Source organism: Heterocephalus glaber, unplaced genomic scaffold, assembly GCF_053883595.1.
Source record: "Heterocephalus glaber isolate CG9 unplaced genomic scaffold, H.glaber_assembly_v1.0 deba00000901, whole genome shotgun sequence".
Taxonomy (NCBI): Eukaryota; Metazoa; Chordata; class Mammalia; order Rodentia; family Bathyergidae; genus Heterocephalus; species Heterocephalus glaber.
Window position 1 is genome coordinate 20684 of NW_028258171.1, and position 21272 is coordinate 41955.

General features: G+C 30.8%; 1 protein-coding gene across 13 annotated transcripts in view; it reads left to right on the top strand.

Moving 5' to 3' along the window:
- Positions 1-21272, top strand: part of Mipol1 (mirror-image polydactyly 1) — a 277529-nt gene that overhangs the window by 20472 nt on the left and 235785 nt on the right. For 12 of the 13 annotated variants that reach the window (XR_015450059.1, XM_087208007.1, XM_087208004.1 and 9 more), the window contains 3 exons: positions 1134-1266; positions 2553-2658; positions 20046-20175. Coding sequence is in view for 12 of the 13 variants with exons in the window: in XM_087208004.1 (XP_087064130.1) it covers positions 1134-1266; positions 2553-2658; positions 20046-20175 (369 nt within the window). In the remaining variant the exon portion in view is untranslated. Of the gene's footprint in view, positions 1-1133; positions 1267-2552; positions 2659-17030; positions 17169-20045; positions 20176-21272 lie in introns of those variants that run through there. The other variant, XM_087208016.1, reaches the window with a different exon arrangement.

Genomic DNA, 21272 nt, shown 5'->3' on the forward strand with positions numbered 1-21272 from the left:
TTTCTATTTGCTTGCAAAGTGTTCAGAATATTCATAAATATTATCACATGATGAAGTAGGTGCTATATTGACAAGTTCCTCTCCATTAGCATCAGTTAGATTCTTCCTGAGGTGCATTTTGGGGTATGTTTGTTGTAGGTGGCAGAAACAAGAATGAAGAAAGGATAAATGTTTTTATGACCACATGGGGAAAACAAATAGTTGAGTTTGGTCTAAAGCCAGATTATGAAATCTCTAGTATAATTGTAACAGGAGATAAATGTTAACTAGTGTTGCTTTGACCACCCCTGGCCTCACTACTAAATTTTTCTTTGTGACAACAAGATTTACCTAAGCTTAAAAATTTATTACAGTGCCTTCAAAAAACATCTTTTTTCCCTTCCCTTTCTTTATACTGCTTGTTTACAGATTAATTCTATTCTCAAGTAGCATACCAAATGTTTTAAAAAGCCATTATACTTGCCCTTAAATATTTGAGGAATACATTTTTCATGTTTTGAATAATGAAAATATGATACTTTCAATAAAATTTTACAAATTATTTGATTACTGTTCCCACTTTCAGAAAAATGAGAACTATAACTAGAATCCTAGCTAGAAATGCAAATTGAAATAAGTTTTTAAGCTTGTAAAAGCTTTTACTGAATACTGTATACTGAACTACATGCGGTCTCTCTCTTTTTTTTTTTTGTTTTTTTTGTTTTGGTACAGGGGATCGAACTCAGGACCTTGTTTGTGAGGCAGGCGGTGGAACCACTGAGCAAAATCCCAGACCAAACGCAGTCTCTTACTAAATGCTTTCCATAAATTTAATTGGCATAGTCCATAGATTGGCATCTCTCTGTGAAATTGATTTCTTTTTTTTATCCATGGTATTTTCTTGGGTTTTTTGTTTGTTTTGGTACCAGGGATCGAACTCGGGAGCTTGCGCTTGTGAGGCAGGCAGCAGAACCACTGAGCTAAATCCCCAGGCCTTAGTATTTTCTTAATATAAAATAAAAAGAAATTTAAAATTAGGTACTTTGCATACTTACCTTGAAAGTAATTTAATGTTTTTATTTGAAGTGTAAAATGTATAGATCTTGTATAAAATTATATATATATGTATTATTTACTAGTTTTCCTTATTACAGCATTATGGAATATAGAAAGAATGATCTACATTATGAATATACGATTCCTTATCAAGTAACTTCAGATGTAAATAAAGAGACAGTAGCATTTCTTCTAGAAGAATTGGATATACTCAGAACAAGCAATAAAAAGGTATAATGTAGGAAATGTGATCATTGTACAATATTCTTTCAGCATTTGATCTAAATTTTCCTTGTTGCCCATCATTATTCAGCTTTTATTGTATACTTTATGCTGTTGCCATTCTTTGCCATCAGAATATGGTTGACCTAAATAATTGGCTGTGAAAATAAAATTTTTTTGGTTTCCTGCCTTGCTGATCTGTAATGTCACTTTCTTTTCTTTTATAAACCTATGGTACCATATGTAGGTACCTACCAAAAGAAAAAAAAACAGACTCTTTCAAGTTTTGCTGTTGAAAACTTTACTTCACCATTATGAAAAATAAATATTAGGCATTAGTTTTATGTTACTTTCTTAACTTTTCTTTTTTTTATTAGTAGCTGTGCCCTGTATTTCATTTCTATAATACAGTAAATGAAATTAAATGTTAAAGTAGCAAGACTTGGTGATATTGTCATTTAGTTGTGTTATATACTATTTCATTTTATGTAATCCCATTTGTCATATTATATTTTATTTTTCTTTTCTAACTTTTATTCTAGTTACATTCCTCTGAGCTCTAAGTAATATTATTAAATAATTTTAATTTTCTGTGCCTTCCTTTTTGAAAAAAAAACCCTACATACTTTTCTGATTTTAATAGTTTTTAGATTTTAATATTCTTACTGTTTGACCTTATCAAATCAAAGCATGGTGTTAGGAATGTTGATCATGTCTGGAAAAAAAACAAAAAAAACAAATGACAAAAGCCTAGGAAGAAATTTAAAAAATTTGGAATCATTCTGTATGAGAGCATGAGACATTTCCTGTACTTTCATTTAGCAGTTATTACATCCCAATTATGAGTCAACGGCCAGTGCCAATTTAAATGGAATATGATGAGATAACATTCACAAAAGATTTGTATCAGATATTAAGATGATTATCTTTATACATTTGTTTCAAAATATTGGAATTATTAAGAAAAGCTGTAAAAATGTGCTATCAGTTAGTTTATTAGGCAAATCCCTTCTAATGTTTTGCTTTAAAACAAAAGAATAGACGAGATTGTTTTTGGAGTAATTATTTTAATGATAATGTTGTTCCTCTTTTTATAATTTCTGTATCATTAAAAATATCCATTACTTTATAAAATATTTTACCACTTTAATTTTTCATTTGAATTTAATATATTTGTGCAGTTAAGTGTAATATTACACAAAGATTTAGGAAAAAACAGAATTTTACTTTGGAATTAACTTTATCTGTGGAAGATGTTTATCAGATAAAATTAACATGTTTTCAATGTGTTTTAGCTTCAAGAAAAACTGACTAGAGAAAATAAAGAACAGAAAAAATTAAAGCTTAAGCTGGAACTCCAAGAAAAAACAGCGGAAGCTAAAATTGCTGAAAAGACAGCAGGTATAGTATTGAGTGTTGGCATAGGGCCTGAAGAATCATACAGAGGTTTTTATATGATGTATCTTGGTGAATACTAGCATACCGCCTTATTTGCCAAAGGAGGTGAAGCACCGTCCTTTTTTTTTTTTTTTTTGGCTGCTTAGAAAATAGGTGGCTTTAACATCCTGGTACTGGTATTAGTGAGAGCTTTACCTGTATTCATACTGATTTGGGCATTAAATGCATTGTTAACACCATGTCAATCCAATCACAAAAAGGTTGTTTGTTTTGTTGGAAGGGCCTGAACAAACAAGGGGAAATAATGATTACCAGTGCCTCTACCTTTCAACCAGCAGTTCAAATACCACTTATTGTTTTAGCTTGTTGAGAGGAAATACTTGTCCTTTGTATGGAGATAGTCATATATTCATTGCCAATGGAAACCTGCATTTGATAAAAAAATCTGTTTTGTGCAATTAATAAGTTGACATCTGATAATGATAATAGAAATGTTGTCTCTGAGATTAAAGTGAAAGGTGGCCACAGTTTAATGCTATAAATCACTGCCTTAAATATATTCTAGAGTCTGTCTTTACTCACAGGTCTTTGCAAGGAGAAACTTTTTCAACATATCTATAATTTGTTACAGATATGATCAGGTGATTCCAAAGTCTGTGATCTCCATCTTGTAAGCCCTGTGGCTCTCTCCCTCACACTGTTTTTAAGTGTTAAGGAAGGTGAAGTTCATAAAATAATAGACATTAACATTCAGAGGCATTTGAGAGATTATTTAAAATTTATACATCAATTGGAAGAGTTTTAAGAAATAATTATATGATTAGTCTGAGGTTAGAAGTATGCTTTCCAAGCACTTAAACTGATTATGTATGTGAAAGAATTTGGGAACTTTAGGGCAGAGGTTTGATGAACTACTATATAGCCTATCTTCAAAGTATTACTGTGGTTGAGCCAGAAAGTTAGCTCACTGGTGCTGCCACCTGCCTCGCGAAGCTCAAGGTCCCAAGTTCGATCCCTGGTACACACACAAAAAAATTACTGTGGTAAATAGAAGTAAACATTACTATGAAAATGCAGCCAAGGTGATCAAAAATAAATACTCCAGCTGAATGCCATATGGTTACTTTTATATTAATGTTAAACTGCTAGAAAGTTTTTGTGTTTTGGTTTGAAATAGAGTAATATATAAGATTAATAATATGTTAAAAGTAAATAATTCAAATACAGGTTTAGAACAACTTGAAAGTTGCACTAGTTTGAAACTATAGTAACTCCAGTCCCATGATGGCTCTTAAACTGTTTTCATAAGTTATCATTACCTGAATATATACATACATATAGTGTGTGTGTGTGTGTGTGTGTGTGTGTGTGTGTTTTGCGCATTATTTTTTTTCTGGTACCAGGGATCAAACTCGGGACCTTGCACTTGCAAGGCAGGCACGGCGCCACTGAGCTAAATCACCGACCCTATACATCTATTCTTATCTTCTTGATCAGTACCAAGTGCAGACAAAAAGCAAAAACATCAACAAAAGAAATCAAGCCTATTATCTTAATAAGAGAAACAGTATAGGTCCATGATTACCTGTCATGTATTCTTGGTTTCTTATAACATGAAGAACAAATAATTCATATAAGTGTGGATGTTTGTTTGTGTCACTACTTGTTTATATAGTCAAAAAGTGTATTTGGTAAAGTATATTATGAATATGCACACATTTGTAAGTATGATAGTATTCTTACACAAAACATAAATGTTTAAAAAAAAAGTTCCACAAAAGTAATACTTTAAAAACATCTAAAGTACATTGAAAATAAGAAATAAGATGCAAAATGTTAAAACATGAGGTAGTCTAAGGAAATATCTACTTTTATATATAAAATACAAAGATTTTATATAAGGGTATTCATATAACATTAGTTATGGCAAGATAAGTAACCAAACGGTGAGAGAATTATTAAATTATGACATTTATACTACAAGACATTGTGCGGTAATTAAAAACTTTCTGAAGAATAATTGATAATGCAGAAAACTAAACTCAATGTTAAGTGAAATAAGCAGAGGGAAACTATAATTCTGTTAAAAGTATATTCATACATATATATAATATAAAAAGGCAAATTTTGATGGTTTTTAAATGGAGCTATTAATGTTTTGATGAACAATTTCTCCCCTTTTCAGGTCTTTTACAATGAATCTGTAGTAGATTTACTTTTTGAAAAAGCAAACATTACTTTCAAAAGATGTGATATTTTAAAAAATGACTTCATGCTAACCTTAAAATAATTCCTATGATAGGGCTAAGACATAAAGACTATAAACCAAAGTTTTATAAAAACCATATGATGGCTGTGATCCAGTTTTGCCATTTTATCCATGCTGTTTTTCTAGTCTTTCAGATTCCTCTTATATTTATTTTTATGTCTCTCTGTGTGTCGTGTAATTTATGTATATATTAATCCATCTTGTTTTACCAGATATTTGTATAATTTATAGAATATGGAACAGTTAAAACCACATAAAACATGTATTCAGTTCATAAAGTGGTTTGAAGCAAATGGGAAGATGGAAAGCATTGGAGTCAGATTGACCCAGGTTTAAATCATAGCTTTAACACTTAATAGTGACTGTAAACCTGAGTTTCTTAGTTACTTAGCTTATTCAAGCTTACTTTTTCACATGGACAATGTAAAATTAACTAATTTACTAGATTTATTTTAAGGATTAGGGATGATGTATGAAAATTCCTGATATATAATTGGTAGTACTCAGTAAGTTGTAGCTTTAATATAATGTAATAACACTTTATTTTATCTTCATGAAACTCTTAGTTTTGATGTTATTAATGGCAGAAGTCATAAAAAGATGTTTTATCCATTTAGCTTTTAATTAAAAGTGGTTTACTATTAATAGATGTTGAAAGGGAAATAAACTGAAAAATGGATGAAAAATTGGAAGAATTGGATTGTAAGAAATTTCTGATGTTACAGACAGATACACACACACACACTTAATATCACTAACATATTTTACTAAAATGTGAATCCAAAATAAAATAAATGAAATACAAAATATTTGGGCTTATATTCCTGTGGCAAACTGTTCTTAGCAATAAGAAGGATTTAAATGTAATTTATAAATTTTCTTTCCCTGTTGGTTTTTATAACATACAAACAGTGTTATTCTATTTGATCTCACAATATTTTGAAACTCAATTGTGACTTCTGTGATGGTCAAATCTCTGGATTGATTCTTTCCTTTTTTATTATACATCATTTTTGTTATGATCATCATCAAAAATCTGTTTATTAGGTGTTAATTATTTCACAGGGGCAATACCAACTTCTTTGCAAATCAAATAAGAAGCAGTTGTTAAGGTTCTATTATATATTTGATGCTGAATTAGGCACTGAATATACATCAGCAAATAAGACAGGTTTTAGATTTCAAGGATTTCTTTTTGCCTGCAACCCTTCTCAATTATAATACACCATGCAGGTGTAGGTAGCAGTTATATACTCAACTTTGGATTCAGACCTTTCTTCTAACATTATATCACTTACTGTGTGTGATAACAGCTTCATCAAGCCTTCTTTAAAACCTGCCACTGGTGGCTGTGGCATTTAAGTGAGATAATGTTTATGATATGGTTAACTTGTAGTCACTCAGTAAATGGTCATTATGCTAATAAATGATTATTATGAGTTCCTATCTTGTTTTTTCAAGATTTCTTTGTCTAATGGTAACAAATTCAGTGTTCTGATAGTTTTGTAGTGATAGAAATAACTGTCCCATATTAATTATAGTATAAATACTGTAGTCTATAGTTATTTATAATCATAGTTCTGTTTCATAAAGAATTGGCTTTTCTTTTTTAAAGTAATTTTTTTCTTTATTTTTTTGAGACAGGGTCTCATTATGTATTGCAGGCTGGCCTTGAACTCACTATGTAGCCCAAGCCGGCCTTGAACTCACAGGGATTCTCCTACCTTAGCCTCTCAAGTGCTGGGACTACAGGCATGGGCCACCACACCCACCTTAAGTAATTTATAAAGCGTTTTATTATTTTAACTTCGGTTTTCTGTTTTCCATAATTTTAGATTTAACTTTAGAAGGTTTGAAAAAATTTAAAAATCTACAAAGAAAGAAAGGAAAAATATGATAAGTAGGTATTACTTGGTGTTTGGAAAAGCTGAAATGACTAGTTCAGTCCTCCCTATGTGTTTACATTGGGAAAAATTTATTTCATTGTAGCTGTTTAAGACTTTTCAGCGTGTTTTGACTCATTAAATTAGATGCATAGATAACACAGTTTGACAGTTGTTAGCATGTATGGTCTTTAAAAACTAGGGGATATTTTAAAGAAATACAGCAGAAATGCTAAATATTTTCATTGAGGTAAATATTTCTTCTCACCTAAAAATGATTAAATTATAAACATTTCAAAATGTATTTGAATTCAGTTGAATTTGACAATAAGAGAATATTGTATGGTCTGACTTGCATCTATTTATTTGCTTTGTTTGCAGTACTGTGGTTATAACTTTTAAAAATAGCTTGTTCAATTAAACCTTTTCTTTTTCCTAAAAAGTCTTAGTAGGCGTTGTCTAATGTTTACTGCCTCTTTAATTTTTATTATTCTGTTGCATTTGCAATATACAGGTGACATTTAAATTTTACATAAAAGTAGTTTTTCTTATATTATTTTTGTGATACTTAAAATATTTATATTTCTTTAAGGTCCTTATTTTTCTATTTCTTAAAAGCTCACATTAAAGCCTCTGCTTTATATGTTAGTTATTTTTCTTTCTTGCATGTCATCCATTAAAGATTAGCTGTGGAAGGTTGGAGCATGGAGAGATTATGAATGACAGAACAACTCCTGTAGAATAATAATCAGTTTTTGGTATTTAATGCTGTTTGACTTTTGCAGACACATTTCTTATTAACCTTTGGTACAAAGAGAAATCCAGGTTCCTGATATCTCATGGAGAAGATGAATTTGAGATCCTCTTCCAATTAAACTGAAATAAAGCCAATATTGGGTTTTAGCCAAAAGAACTCCTTAGTTGCTAAGTCTTGTGTTTATAAATAGTCTGTCTGTCTGTCTATTTATCTATCTATCTACCTATTATACTATGTTTTAGCATGTAATTCAAAGGTAAAATAATTTGCTTAGCTTACTCAAACTGACAGTGCAAGCATATAAACTGCCTTTTTCTCTTTAAACATAGATTTCTTTCTATGCACCCAAATATAGACTGGTACTATGTAAATAACAAAAAATATTATCAATCCTTCCTTATTAGAGGGAATGTTAATTTATTTTTGATAGAGAAGAGAGGATTGTCCAGAGGATCCCTGAAATTAACAATTTAAATTTGTCTTTTGAGGTTAAAATGTAAATTATGTTAAAATTATAGATGTGTAACCTATCATTATAGCAGATATATCAAGACAGCCCAACTAATTAAAATGGAAGAATAAAAACTGTGATGTAATAGCAAATGTTTACATTATTTCTTTGTTCAAAAATTGTTACTTTATATCATAGCTCAGATTATGTCAACTATCTAATGATTTAAAAGAACAAAAGTTAATTAATCCTATATATAAAAAGCATAGAAAATAGGGTCCTTACTTTTATGAAATAAAACTCATTACAATCTCATTTTTCTGTGTATATAACAGTGACCATGAATAAAATGTGATTGCCTTTCCTCTAATATTTGAATGCCTTAATAGCATTAAATTATAATGGAGTATTAAATATATATGCACATTTATTTTTTAATTTGTAAGAAAAAAAGGTTTCTAGAGTATGACTAGTAATTTCAGATAAAAAGAGACCAAGCTCTATGTAGTGGATAAAATAGTGATAGGATGTTGATTCTGACTTTGGCTACAGAATTCCGTGAATCAGGATGAGTTTTGACAAGTGTCAAGCCAGATAATATGAGAACAGAGTATGGCTAATTTTGTATCCTCTCTTCCAATAAAGATTTATTCTTTTTTCTGGAAAAACACAAATTGAGTGGATAGAGAATCTGTTGTGCAACAGTAACCTACAATTGGAAATATTTTATATGATTAGGCATACTGGAATTTAGCATTATAGCAAGTATTTGAGAATATATGTAATTAGTATATTTTACACATAAAATAATAAAACTTTAGGATGCAATAAGACATTTTCACATGTTTGATTAATGATTCCAAAGAGGAAATCATATTGGAAAAGGGTTAGGTAGCATTTACATTTCACATAATTTTCATACTGGTATCTATTAAAATGTAGTACAGCTTGTATAGTAAATAAGTAAAATATATGTTAAAATTATATTTTAAAAGCATAAGATTATTGATACTGATTTTAATACTTCAGGAATAGTAACAATATGTTAAATCTAATATCAATATTTTAAATATTTGTTAATAATGAACATACTTTAGAATGTGATTTTATATTATCTTTGAGTTATCTGTAGTAAGCAAATATAAATATGTGTAATTGAGGATATTATTTTATAAGTTCATGTTTTATAGTTTTGCTACTTAAACTTACAAAAGTTCATATAATTTCCTAATTAATCTTTAAGAGTTTCTATACTTCTGCATGTGAATTTATAAGAACTTTACAAAGAAAAGTTTGACAGTAGATATTAATGTAGATATTAATGTAGACTTTTAATGTAGTCTTATGTAGTTTTAAAATTTTTCCAATTAGATATGTGTGTACATGGAGTTTTGTTCACAGAAATGTTCATTACAGTGTTGTTTATACAGTGAATAGTTGAGGACAGTATAAAATGTAATATTAAGAATATCTTAGTGGTATAAAATATGGCCTATCCAAATGATAAAATTTCATGCACTTTTTCATATTTTTAAAAGAATATTATAGGATTTATGAACACATCCTATTTATTTTTATTATACACAAACTTAAAACTATGAAATACTTGTGGCTTCCAAATTTTTATGAGACTACATTGCTTTTTAATTTAAAAAAATTACAAAATAATTGTATAAAATGTTGAAAAATCAAATCCAGTTTTAGAAGAACAATCTGTTCTATAAAAGAAGTTCTGGAATAATAAGTGAGCATTGTCATGACAAAACAAATGTCAGACAACTTCAAGTAAAAGTTAATTTTCTGCTGGTGTGGGGCATTAGCCTCTATTTTAAAATTCCCAGTATCCAATTTATGCAAAGAAAGACATAATTTTAAAGATATTAAAAGACATAGTGTAATGTTTGTGGCTTTTGAATATGTATTTATATATAATTTATATATAATATATAATTTCATTATCACATTTGCTAGGAACACATTTAACATCATCATAAATCCCTCCAAAATGCTTATATCTCATGTGAAGCTGTAGTAGTAGATACTCAAAGAAACAGAAATTCTTTAATATTTAGTAAAGGTTATTCTTTTACTAAACTATTGTCTGTATTATGTATGTTGCTTAGAAATTTGGAAAATAAATTATACTGTGATTATTTAATATGCTAAAATCCAACTTTTCCCTCTCCTTAATTTTATATTTGCATAACTACCATGAGGATGTTGTTAAATGGATTCTTTTCCCTGAGAAATGTCTATCCTTCAAATTATGTTATTTAGAGACTCATGGTTCACTGTTTAAACTAGAATGTTTTCCAATATACTGTCTCACTTGGACTGTATTTTAAAAGTAGTTTGCAAAGTGTAGAATATGGGTTTGTCAATAGACTTGGGTTCTAAGAAAATATGTACTCTGCTTTGACTCAATAAACTCATACTTAGTATGGTTCAGCTTCTTCATATTTACTCTTGTCCATATTAGAAAACAATTAGCTTACTAAACAAATTTGAGTATTTGGTGGTAGGGGGGTAGGGGTGATCCTCTCTGAATCTTTCTCATTTGACTAAGAATTACAGGATATTTGATAACCATGTTTAAAAATGGAGATATCCAAATATTATTGTAAACACCCAATGATTTGTTTTACCTACAATATAAGTATTTTACTTGGTTGGCTTACATAGTAGCTAATAATATTTGTTAATGTAATTTAACTGCTGTGAACCTTTACTGAACAAATATTGAAATTTATTCAAGTCAAAGAAAGAGAATCTCTAATGACTTTTGTTAAAGCTTCTATTTAATAGTTAAGGAGAAAAGTTTGTATGACATACGAGATGCAATTAACAGTAGATTTTACATTTAATAAAAAGAAAGAAGCATGCGTATTTGCTTTATTCATTCCATCATAATTTGCATTAGAGCTGTGGGTGTTTAATGAGCAAATTCCAACTAAAATGCTATATTGATTTTCTAGTGAACTTTGTAATAGTCATCTACCTTGGAAAAGCTCAGTGTTTACAATTAAATTTTCTTTACAAAAAATGTTTGAGAGTTGCATATCGATGGTTTAAAAATACTGAATTCTAGAAAGAACAAGTTTTTTCATAATCAAATTTCACATGTAGTAGATGTTAAAAATTATTCAATAATACATTAATTTTAAATTTTTTATTTATAGATCATATAACCAGATTTTAAATGTGTCATTTGTATGTTTTCTAATTTAACATTAAAATAATTAAATGATAATTTCCTTGAAATTCATATATACCTCTGGATTTTAAACAGCATTATAATGAAAAACAATTTTTGGCCGGGGATTTAGCTCAGTGGCTCCGCTGCCTGCCTCGCAAGCTCAAGGACCCGAGTTCAATCCCCAGTACCAAGAAAAACAATTTTTTTTTGTTTACACAGGACCGAATAAGTCCTTCATATAAAGCATTTCTTTTTTTTACTTTTAGGGACAGGAATAACTAGATTTATTACTAAAGCCCTATATATTTCTAGCCCTATTCCTTTTGTTAAATGCTACTGTATATAAAGATAAATAGAACTTGATCTGTCACTTTTAAACATCTTAGTCATGCTTTCTAGAAACAGTAGAAAGCCTGTTGGCATTTAAAATGTAATAATTAGCATTTTTACTATAATATGCTAGAATATTTCAGGTGATATATACATATTAATTTGTAATTATCTCGTTATTTTGCATGCTATTTGGCTTATAACTTAAAAGATTTTTATAATGTAAACATTTAAAAACATTTTAAATCATATTTTGTATTAATTCTTATGTAATTGTGATATGCCTATACAATATATAATGAGTTCTGAATAATTATTCTTTCAGTCTGTTTACAATTGTTGCCTGTCAATAAAGAAGATTAAAATAATAGGAATTTAGAACTGAATTTTTAATACAAATGTTCCTAATGAATCAAAATCACATTATTCATATGTCTGCGAATTAAGTCACAGTAATGCATCTAAAAATTTTTAATTTGTAGGTTGAGAATGTTAACAGTAATGTTAGAATGGAACTGACATTTATTTAGGATCCACTTTATTTATTTGGTCAAAAGCTTTTGTACATTGTCTAATTTAATTTTCCCTAAAACTACCCACAGTTGTATTACACCTATTTTATATACCTGAACTGTGGCTAAAATAATTTAATAAACTTACAGAAATAAGGTTGCTGAACTACAGTACCTTGAGATATCAGCCAAAACCCATAATCTTCTATATACTGTGCTGCTTTCTATACTATACAAAATGTATGTCCTTCCTCAAAAAAGACTGTAGAATTAGAAGGAAAAATTCATTTTTGTGTACTACATTCTGGACAGAAATTTCTTTCAAAATAGCAATGATTAATTGATATATGGTCAAAGAATAGTATAACCATAGACAGCCACATAGCAAAATGATGATATCTTGGGGTTGTGACAAAAACTATGAAAATCATGCTGAGAAGTATTGATTTTTCTAAAAGTTATGTTCATAACAATTTCCTAATTAAGCTTATCTTTATGATTAGAAGCATTTGATTTTATGCCTGTTTTTATCTAGTTATTCCAAACAAAATTTGTCATATAGTTTATCCACTTATCTGCTAATAAAAATTTGGTTATAGATTGTGCTGATTATAAATGAATATGCTATGAATATTTGTGTTCATTTTTGTATGGACATGTGCTTTTATATCTCTTGGTAAACCACCTTTATGTGAATAGCTGAATTTTATGGTGGGAATATGTTTAAATTTTTTAAAGAAATGGACACACTGATTTTATTATCTTACATTCTTACCAGCAGTGTATGAGATTTTAGTTCTTACACATTCTTGTCAATGCTTGATATGTACAGTGTTTAATTTTAGCCATTAAAATAAGTATGTTGTGGTTATCTCATTGTTTTAATTCGAATTTCTATAATCGAAAATGTTGAACACTTGTTCATGTGATTACTTTCCATCTGTATATCTGCTTTAAGTCTTCTGTCCATTTTTAATTGTGCTTTTTTTTACCGAGTTTTGAGTTTTAAAACTTCTGTTCTGGATGCACATTTTTTATCAGATATATGCTGTCCGATCATTTTTCCAGCTTATGGCTTTATTTTCTTATCACTTTGTTTAGAATAGCAGAAATCTTTAGTTGAATTAGATTGGAGTCCAATCTATTCTTTTTTAAAAACGGGTCATTCTTTGTTATTATAGTTAAGAAATCTTTGGTTTAATTCTAATGCCACAGAGGTTTTTTCCTGTTTCCTTTCAAAAGATTTATAACTTTACGTTTTACATTTAGGTCTGCGATTCATTTTATGGAAAGCAAAATCAGTTTACCATTTAAAAAAATCAATCAACTGGAAGATGAGGCAGAGGGATCCCAAATTTAAGCCCAGACTAGGCAGCTTAGCAATTTATTTAGACCCTGTGTTAGAAAAGAAAAAAGAATTTTTTTTAAAGGGCTGGAGTGAGTGCAAAGGCCCTGGGTTCAATCCCTAGTGCCACTAAGGAAAAAAAAAAAATCAAAATTACCAATTTTACAAACCAAAAAGAGGAAAACCATATGATCTTAGATACAGAAGAGTATTTGAAAAAAAAAATCCAACAGTTTTAGTGAGCTTTGCTAATTGATATTTGCCAGTGACTTTATCAGATATAAATTGGTGAATTTGGGGTATTACATACATAATCTTGTATTTTCCTCTTAGTATCTTAAGTAATGTCACCTCATTCATGTATGTACTGATGTATATACATTTATGCATTCTGGCTTTGTCCTGATCAGTCCAACTAGAAATTTACTAAATTCACTGATTTCAAATGACTAATTTTTGATGTCCAAGGATCTTTATTAAAAAGTTTCAGTTATATTGGCTTCTTTATTATTTTCTTTATTATTTTCTCCTTTCTGCTTGATTGGGGTTTTTTAATTTTTTCCTAATTTTTTCAGATGTGAGCTTAGATGATGATTTGAGATCTATACGTGCATTTAATGGTAGAACTTTTTCTCTAGGAACTGCATTATCTTTCTCATATTTTGATGCATTTTCACTTTTATTGTCAGTTCAAAATATTTTCTAATTTTTCTTGGGACTTCTTTGATTCATGTTTTAGTTAGAAATATGTTATTTAATTCCAAGTGCTTGGAAATTTGTTGCTTTTATTTTTTTTTAGTTTTTATTTTATTAATACATGTTTACAGTACATACTGTTTACATTCCTTTCTTATTGTTATTTTTGATTTTTATTTTAATTCCAATATGGCCAGAAAACATCCTTCGTATGATTTCAATTCTTATAAATTTTTAGGCTTAATTAATGACTAAAGTTTTGGTGTATTTTGCTCTTTCGTGTGCACTTGAAAAGAATGTGTGTTTTACTGTTGTTGAGCAGTCTTTTATAAATATGTCATTTAGTTCTTGATTGATAACAGTGTTCGTTTCTTGTATCTTATTTCTTATTTTCTGTTTACTTCATCTATTAGAGTGCATATTGAAGTCTGCCAATATAATTAGTGACTTCTTTTACTCATTTGTCAGTTTTTCCTTCATGTATGTACATTCATATTTAGAATTTTTATATCTTTATATCATTAATATCACTCTATCCCTCCATCCATCTATCCATCACTATATCCATCTATTGATTTTCTTTGCTCTAACATGTACTTTGATAATAATTTAGCCATGTCAGCTTTATTTTTTATGTTTTCTCATCTTTTGATTTTTAATGTACTTGTATCATTATATTTGAAGTGACTTTTTTTCCAGTGTTGAATTCCCGACCTAAAAAGTGAATTTCTTGATATATATAATTGATCATCTTTTTAAAATCCAGTCTGATTATCTTTATCTTCAATTTTTGTGCTTATCTATGTGTGAGTTCAGGGGTATCATTTTATTTGTTTTTCTATTTTGTTCCCTATTTTTTAGTTCCTCAGGTTTTTTTTTTTCCCCTCTGTCATCTTTTGTATTATGTGAACCTGTTTTAGATTCCAGTTTCAATAATCAAATAGACTAATGTACATATATATATGACTGCTATATGGATTATAAAATATAATCATTCATATATATGTGACTGCTATATGGATTATAAAATATAATCATTCATGGCTTCCATATTTGTAAATATGTAACTTTTTACAACTTATTTAGAATTAATACTTTACCATTTCAATTGATATGTAGAAAACTTTATCATATTACGGGACCCCTTTCTTATATTACATTTGTGTACACTGAAAACACATCAGTATTAAATTTTTGCTCCAAACCATTTTATTGAAATTGGGACTAGTTTACTGTATTCACCAGATTATGATTTCTTTTGTTTTCCTTCATTTCTACAGTTCAGAGTTTCCTTCCATTGTTATTTCCCTTTTTTCTGAAGAACCTTTACGAGTTCTTTTTTGGATAGATCTGGTGTCTATGGGTTCTCCTACTTTTCCTTCAAGTAAGAATCAATCAATATGTCTCTCTCTCTCTCTCTTTTCATTCCTGGGGAATGTTTTTACAAGATGTAGAATTCTGGTGTAACAGTTCTTTATGTTCCTTAAAAATGTTTTTCCATTTCTCTCTGGCCTTCATGGATTCTATAGGGAATCAGTAGTTATTTGAATTATTGTTGTCATAAATAGTGCCCCCCCTTCTGCTTTCAAGATTTCTCCTTTGTCTTTAATTTTCAACAGTGGGATTATTTTGTGTCTGAGTGAATTTTTGGATTAATCTTACTTGGGATTAGGTGCTTTTATCTGTGGGTTTATGTCTTTTGCAACTTGGGAATTTCTTGAGCCCTTATTTCTTCAATTCTTTTTTCTTTTAACCACTACACTCCTCTATTTCAGAGAGTGTATGACCTTTGTTGTCATACAGTTCTGAGGCTCTGCTCGTTTTTTAGTCTTTTTTCCTTTAGTGATTCAGATCAAATAATTTCTATTCATTTGCTTCAAGTTCATTGGCTTTTTCTGTTTCCATTCTGCTATTTAGGTCATCCAATATGTTTTTTATTGTAATTTTTTTTAGTTCTAAAATTTGTTTGGTTTTTATAACATGTGTTTCTTTGTGTTTAATTTTAACTTTTGCTTCTAGAATGTTTACAAGTGATTTGCTCATTTATTGCAGTTTTATAATAGCTGCCTTAAATTCTTTTTCGGGTAATTTTGACTCCTTTGCCATTTAGCAACTCTTTTCTCATGCAAGTTGAGATTTGGAGAGGGGAGCATTTTCATTTTTATTTTTGTTGCTTGTTTTTTATTTCAGATAATTTTTATTTTATCTTGGACATTTTACATATTATCTTAAGAGATTCTGGTTCTTATTTACATTCTATTGATGTTTTAGCACACAGTTTACCCTTTTAGGTTCAGTCCTCTGACCTTCGGTGAGCAGTAATTCCAGTATCAGTCCTGATATCCCTTTTCTGTGCTCTCATAGTGGTCTGTCTAGAATTTGGGTGGAATTTTTTTCTTAAGCTTGCATCTCAAGGCCTTTGGAATGCTAATAAGAATCAGATTCATTCATGTACTGTTTAGGTTTACAGATAGCTTCTGGTCACAAGAGGTGGGTCACTGTGGCCTGACTTGGTGTTGCTTTCCTAAGATCCTTGCTCTGTACTATTTCTCCTTTGATTTCTGGACTTTTGTGGTTGTTCTTTTTGATCCTCTGGGTATGATCCTCTGTGTATGAACCTCTGACTTTTGTTATTAATTCATGGTATAAGGAACCAAGAGAAAAAAAAGGTTTACCATTTTCCCTGGGGTTCACCAAATGGAGAGAGAAGTAAGGTTCTTGTCCCTTACAGTTTTAGCTACTATGCTTTCTTCTTGCCAATAGCTTCTCTGTTGCTAATGCTTTCCTTGTGAGGTTGCCTTTGGGGCTAAACATTTGGAAATACAGTTAAAGAAGCAACAGATTTCCCCCAGTGTTTCTAAGCTCTTTGGAGTTTTCTCCAGCCAGATAGAAAATTAATCTTGTATCTTTGTATGTACCACAGTGTTCTCTGCCGTGGTTGGAGCTTGTTGTGGTTTATAGCTAGATGTTCCCCAAAGCTTCATGCACTCAGAGATGGCACTTGTGGAAGGTGATTGGACTTTGGCAGCACTACAGCTGGCTTCACGTTAGGAAGTAGGATCTGGTCACAGGAGGTGAGTCACTATGGCCTGACCTGGCAAGGTTTATCTGCCTCCTTGGCTCCACCCTTACTTTCTTTCTATTTCCTGGAAATGGTAAAGTGCACTGCTATTCCTCTGCTATGCCCCTCTGCCATGCCATTCCACCCTGGATCTGGCTGGCCATGTACTGTAACCCAGCAACAAGAAAATGACTAAGACAGATGGGGCCACATTGGCTTCAGGCTGGGGACCCCAGAGTAAAGTAAAGTGGCAGTCTCATGGCCATTTCAGTAGTGGTTTGAATTTTAATATTTTTAGGTTGAATGGCTGTGCCATGTATTCTGTCTAGATTTTACAATTGCCTTCAGAGAGAAAGTTTAGCGTGTTTACTGTATCTTACACAAAACTAGAACTGGGCTCTAAATAATGTTTTCCTTGAATGCTAGGACTTTTTTTTTTTTTTTTTTTTTGCTTCAAAATCAGTGTGTCAGTAGTGAGGAATAATTGTTTTAATCTCCAAATTTTATAGACTATACTATTGAAAAATTGAGGAATGGCTTAGTAAATTCAGCTGTATTTTTTGTCCTCTTGTGTTTTAGTAAATGCTTAACTCTTAGGTTCTATTGTCTTACTCTTTTCTTATTAATGGAACCCATTTCTCTTTTTCATTTTTGTTGTCATTGCATTGGTTTAGAATTTTATTACTTCTCATCTGGACTGATGATGTAATGCATTAAGAAGCATATACAATCCAACCTGCAACTCCCCCCCACCAATCTTTCACATACAATCAGTATTCTAACATTTTGATGTGTCTCTTTAAAACACAAATCTGATTGAATTGTTCCTGTTCTGAAAGTCTTTGAATATGATATCCAAATTTGAGGTTAGTGTCTGTATTTATTTCTAGATAATTAAATGTTCCAGGGAATAGCTCATTATGAGAGTTATTGAAGTAAATTCTTAGATGACTGATATAGCCTCTTTGTTTCCACTCTTGCCCAACTGTTTCTCACCTAGGAGTCAGAATATTCCATTTCAAACATATAACCCTCTCATTTCCTCATTCAGAACTTCATAATACCTGTCATTATGCTTAAAGGATGTCTAAAATCTTTACTATGGCTTATAAGGCCCAGGATTAGCTCCCAGAACTCTCTCCCTCTAACACTTTACTCCAGCCACATGGGCATGGCTATTTTTTCTCAAAAACATCCAAGATCTGTCAATATTAATTCTCTGGCTTAGTATACTTTCATTATCTGTCTACTGAGAAAGAAAGAACCTTCATATGTGCCTACACGTGTATGTGTATGTGAGCATACATACACATATCACCTCTTCCTTTATTTTAATTTTCTGAAATGTCACATTTAAAAAGGAATACTCTTCCAAAAGAGCCTGCTCTATTTCTTACCTGCAAAATCATTCTCTCATACAGCCTTCTTTTTCAAAGCCTTCATTACTGAGCCCACCCATCGACCTACTTACCTACCTTTTGCATTTTCTGCCTGTCTTTCTCTCTACCATCTGTCTCCCTGTAATGAACAACGTATGTTTCAGGATGTTAAGGACTTAATAGAGTATTACATACATAACCCTTAAGACTAGATGGATGACTGACACAGAAGTTTGCTAAATGGTAAAGAGTAAATGGAAAAAACTAAATATACTCTTCTTTCTTTAGACTCAGTTTCTTGGAATTAGTTTTGCTCTGCCACTGCACATTACATTTTTATAGATATACACACAGTCATGAAAACTGTACAGTACATGTATCAGGATTTGTCTCTTCTACAACTTATAGTTTAAGTAATAACTATCTTGATTATTAACTTGTAACAAACCTTGAACATAAACTTAATGTTATATAAGCTAAAAGAACCTTTTTTTCTAAGTATATTTTGAGGTTTGGCATTACAAGTAATACTTGTTTCAGTGATCTGGTATTTAAGCTCTTTATCTAACATTGCAGTGATGTTTTAAAATTATGTAAGGGCTCAAGTATATTAACAGTTGAAATTATGCTTGAGAGATGACTATTTCTTGTGACTTCAAATTTCCCCATGTAGTGTACAAATCTGAGTGAAGCCATTTGTATCATGAGTATGTCGCCTGCCCTCGACAGATGTGCAGCACTGTACTGGTGCAGCTCTGCTCCTTTGATTCTTTCTGATCTGTTTCCTCTCCTCCCCTTAAGAGATCCCACTGAGGTCATGCCCATCCTACATTTGGTGTTTATCATTGTCATTCTTGTTTTATGATATTCATGAGTTGTATCTTTGAATAAATAGTAGACAGAATTGTTTTATTTTGCAACTTGCTATTTTTTGCCAGCATTTCATTTTTGAGGTTTGTTCATCTGTTCATAGTTAGTTCATTTTAAGTGCTAGGCAGCATTCCATTCTGAATGTATAGCAATTTATTTATTCTTGCTCATGTTGATAGACATTTGGGTTGTTTGTAAATTTGTGTTAGTATAAGCAATGTTACAGTAGATATTTTTATATATTTTCCATTTGCACATGTGCAAGAATTTCTGTAGGCTACAAAACAAATAATGGATTTGCTAGGTTACTGAATAAGGACATATTTAACTTTAATAAACCTTGCCAGATTGCTCATGTGGTTGTAGAAATGTATATGCATTATCTGCTATATATATGAGTTTCCTTTATTTCAAAAACTCACTTTTGTTCTTAGACTTTTTACTTTTGTAATTTTGAAGTGGGTGGGATATCTCAATTTAGCGGTAGCTATTAAAACTAATAATGTTTTATGAAGTAATTAAGTGATACTAATTCAATTGAATAAATGTCCCTTAAAATAACTGTTATTTTTTATTTTTGACTAATGTATGCATTTCTCCTTTATTTTCTTTGATTGATTATGGGTTATCTATTTTGCTAGCTCTAGTTGAAGAAGTGTATTTTGCAAAGAGGGAACGTGATGAAGCTATTATGTCTAGACTGCAGTTAGCCATTGAAGAGAGGGATGAAGCAATTGCACGAGCCAAGCATATGGAAATGTCTCTAAAAATGTATGTACACAATTAATGCAAAAATGTGATATTGGGGTAACTTATAAGATATATGTATTTTATGATTACATATTCAAAAATGTACTGATTCTTATTTGTTATATTAGGAAATTGCATATCCCCACAACTTTTGTCTAAAAACCTTTGGGATGCTAGTAATTTACCTGTTAGGCATAACAGTCAATTTAAAAAGGAAAGAAAAGGAAAGGAGAAGTGAGCAGAGGGGAAGAGAGGGACCGAAAGGGGAAGGGAGGGGAGGAGCATCCCTCTTAATATAGTTACTTTACTTCTTCATAGCTCTATTGTCCCTGTCCTTACCCTACCTTCTTGTGTGACTTTTCTCTTATCATGTCCTCTCATTATCAGTTGGTTGATTTAGTTCAGCCATTTGGGTCCTTTCACTGCTTTCTGCTTAATATCTCCATTCCTGTTTACAGAACACTATTACACTATTATGCTGCTTTCTGCTTAATATCCCTGTTCCTGTTTACAGAACACTAGAACTTATTTCAATATTTAGTACCTGTTATCCAAATTCTTTCTATCCCCACTAACCTTCCTAATCTTTGGTTATCACCCTTGTATTCTCTTCTTTGATATCAACTCTTTTAGCTTTCTTATATGAATAAGAATACAAAGCATTTATCTTTTAGTGCCTGGCTTATTTCACTTTACATAATGTCTTCCAGTGCCATCTATTTTGCTACAGATGACAGGATTTCCCCCTCCGCTCTGTTCTCCTGCTTTCCCTTCTCCTCTTCTCCCTTCTCCTTCCTTGGTTTTCTTTCTTTTGACTGTTCTATAGTTTGGATCTTGACTGTCTGCCAAAGGCACGTGTGTTGAAGGTTTGGTTACCAGCCAGCCCATGCCATATTAGGAGTAGTGGAAGCTGAAAGAGATGGCACCTAGTAGGTGGAAGTTAGCTCAGCAGGTCATGCCCTTAAAGGGGATATTGGGGCCCCAACCCCTTCCTCCCCTCCCCAGCCTCTTCCCAGTCACCTTAACATAAGCACCTTCCTCTACCACATGCTCCCTGCAAGTGCTGTGTGTTACTTTAATTTCAGAGTAATAGCTAAAATAAAACTGAAGAAAATCTT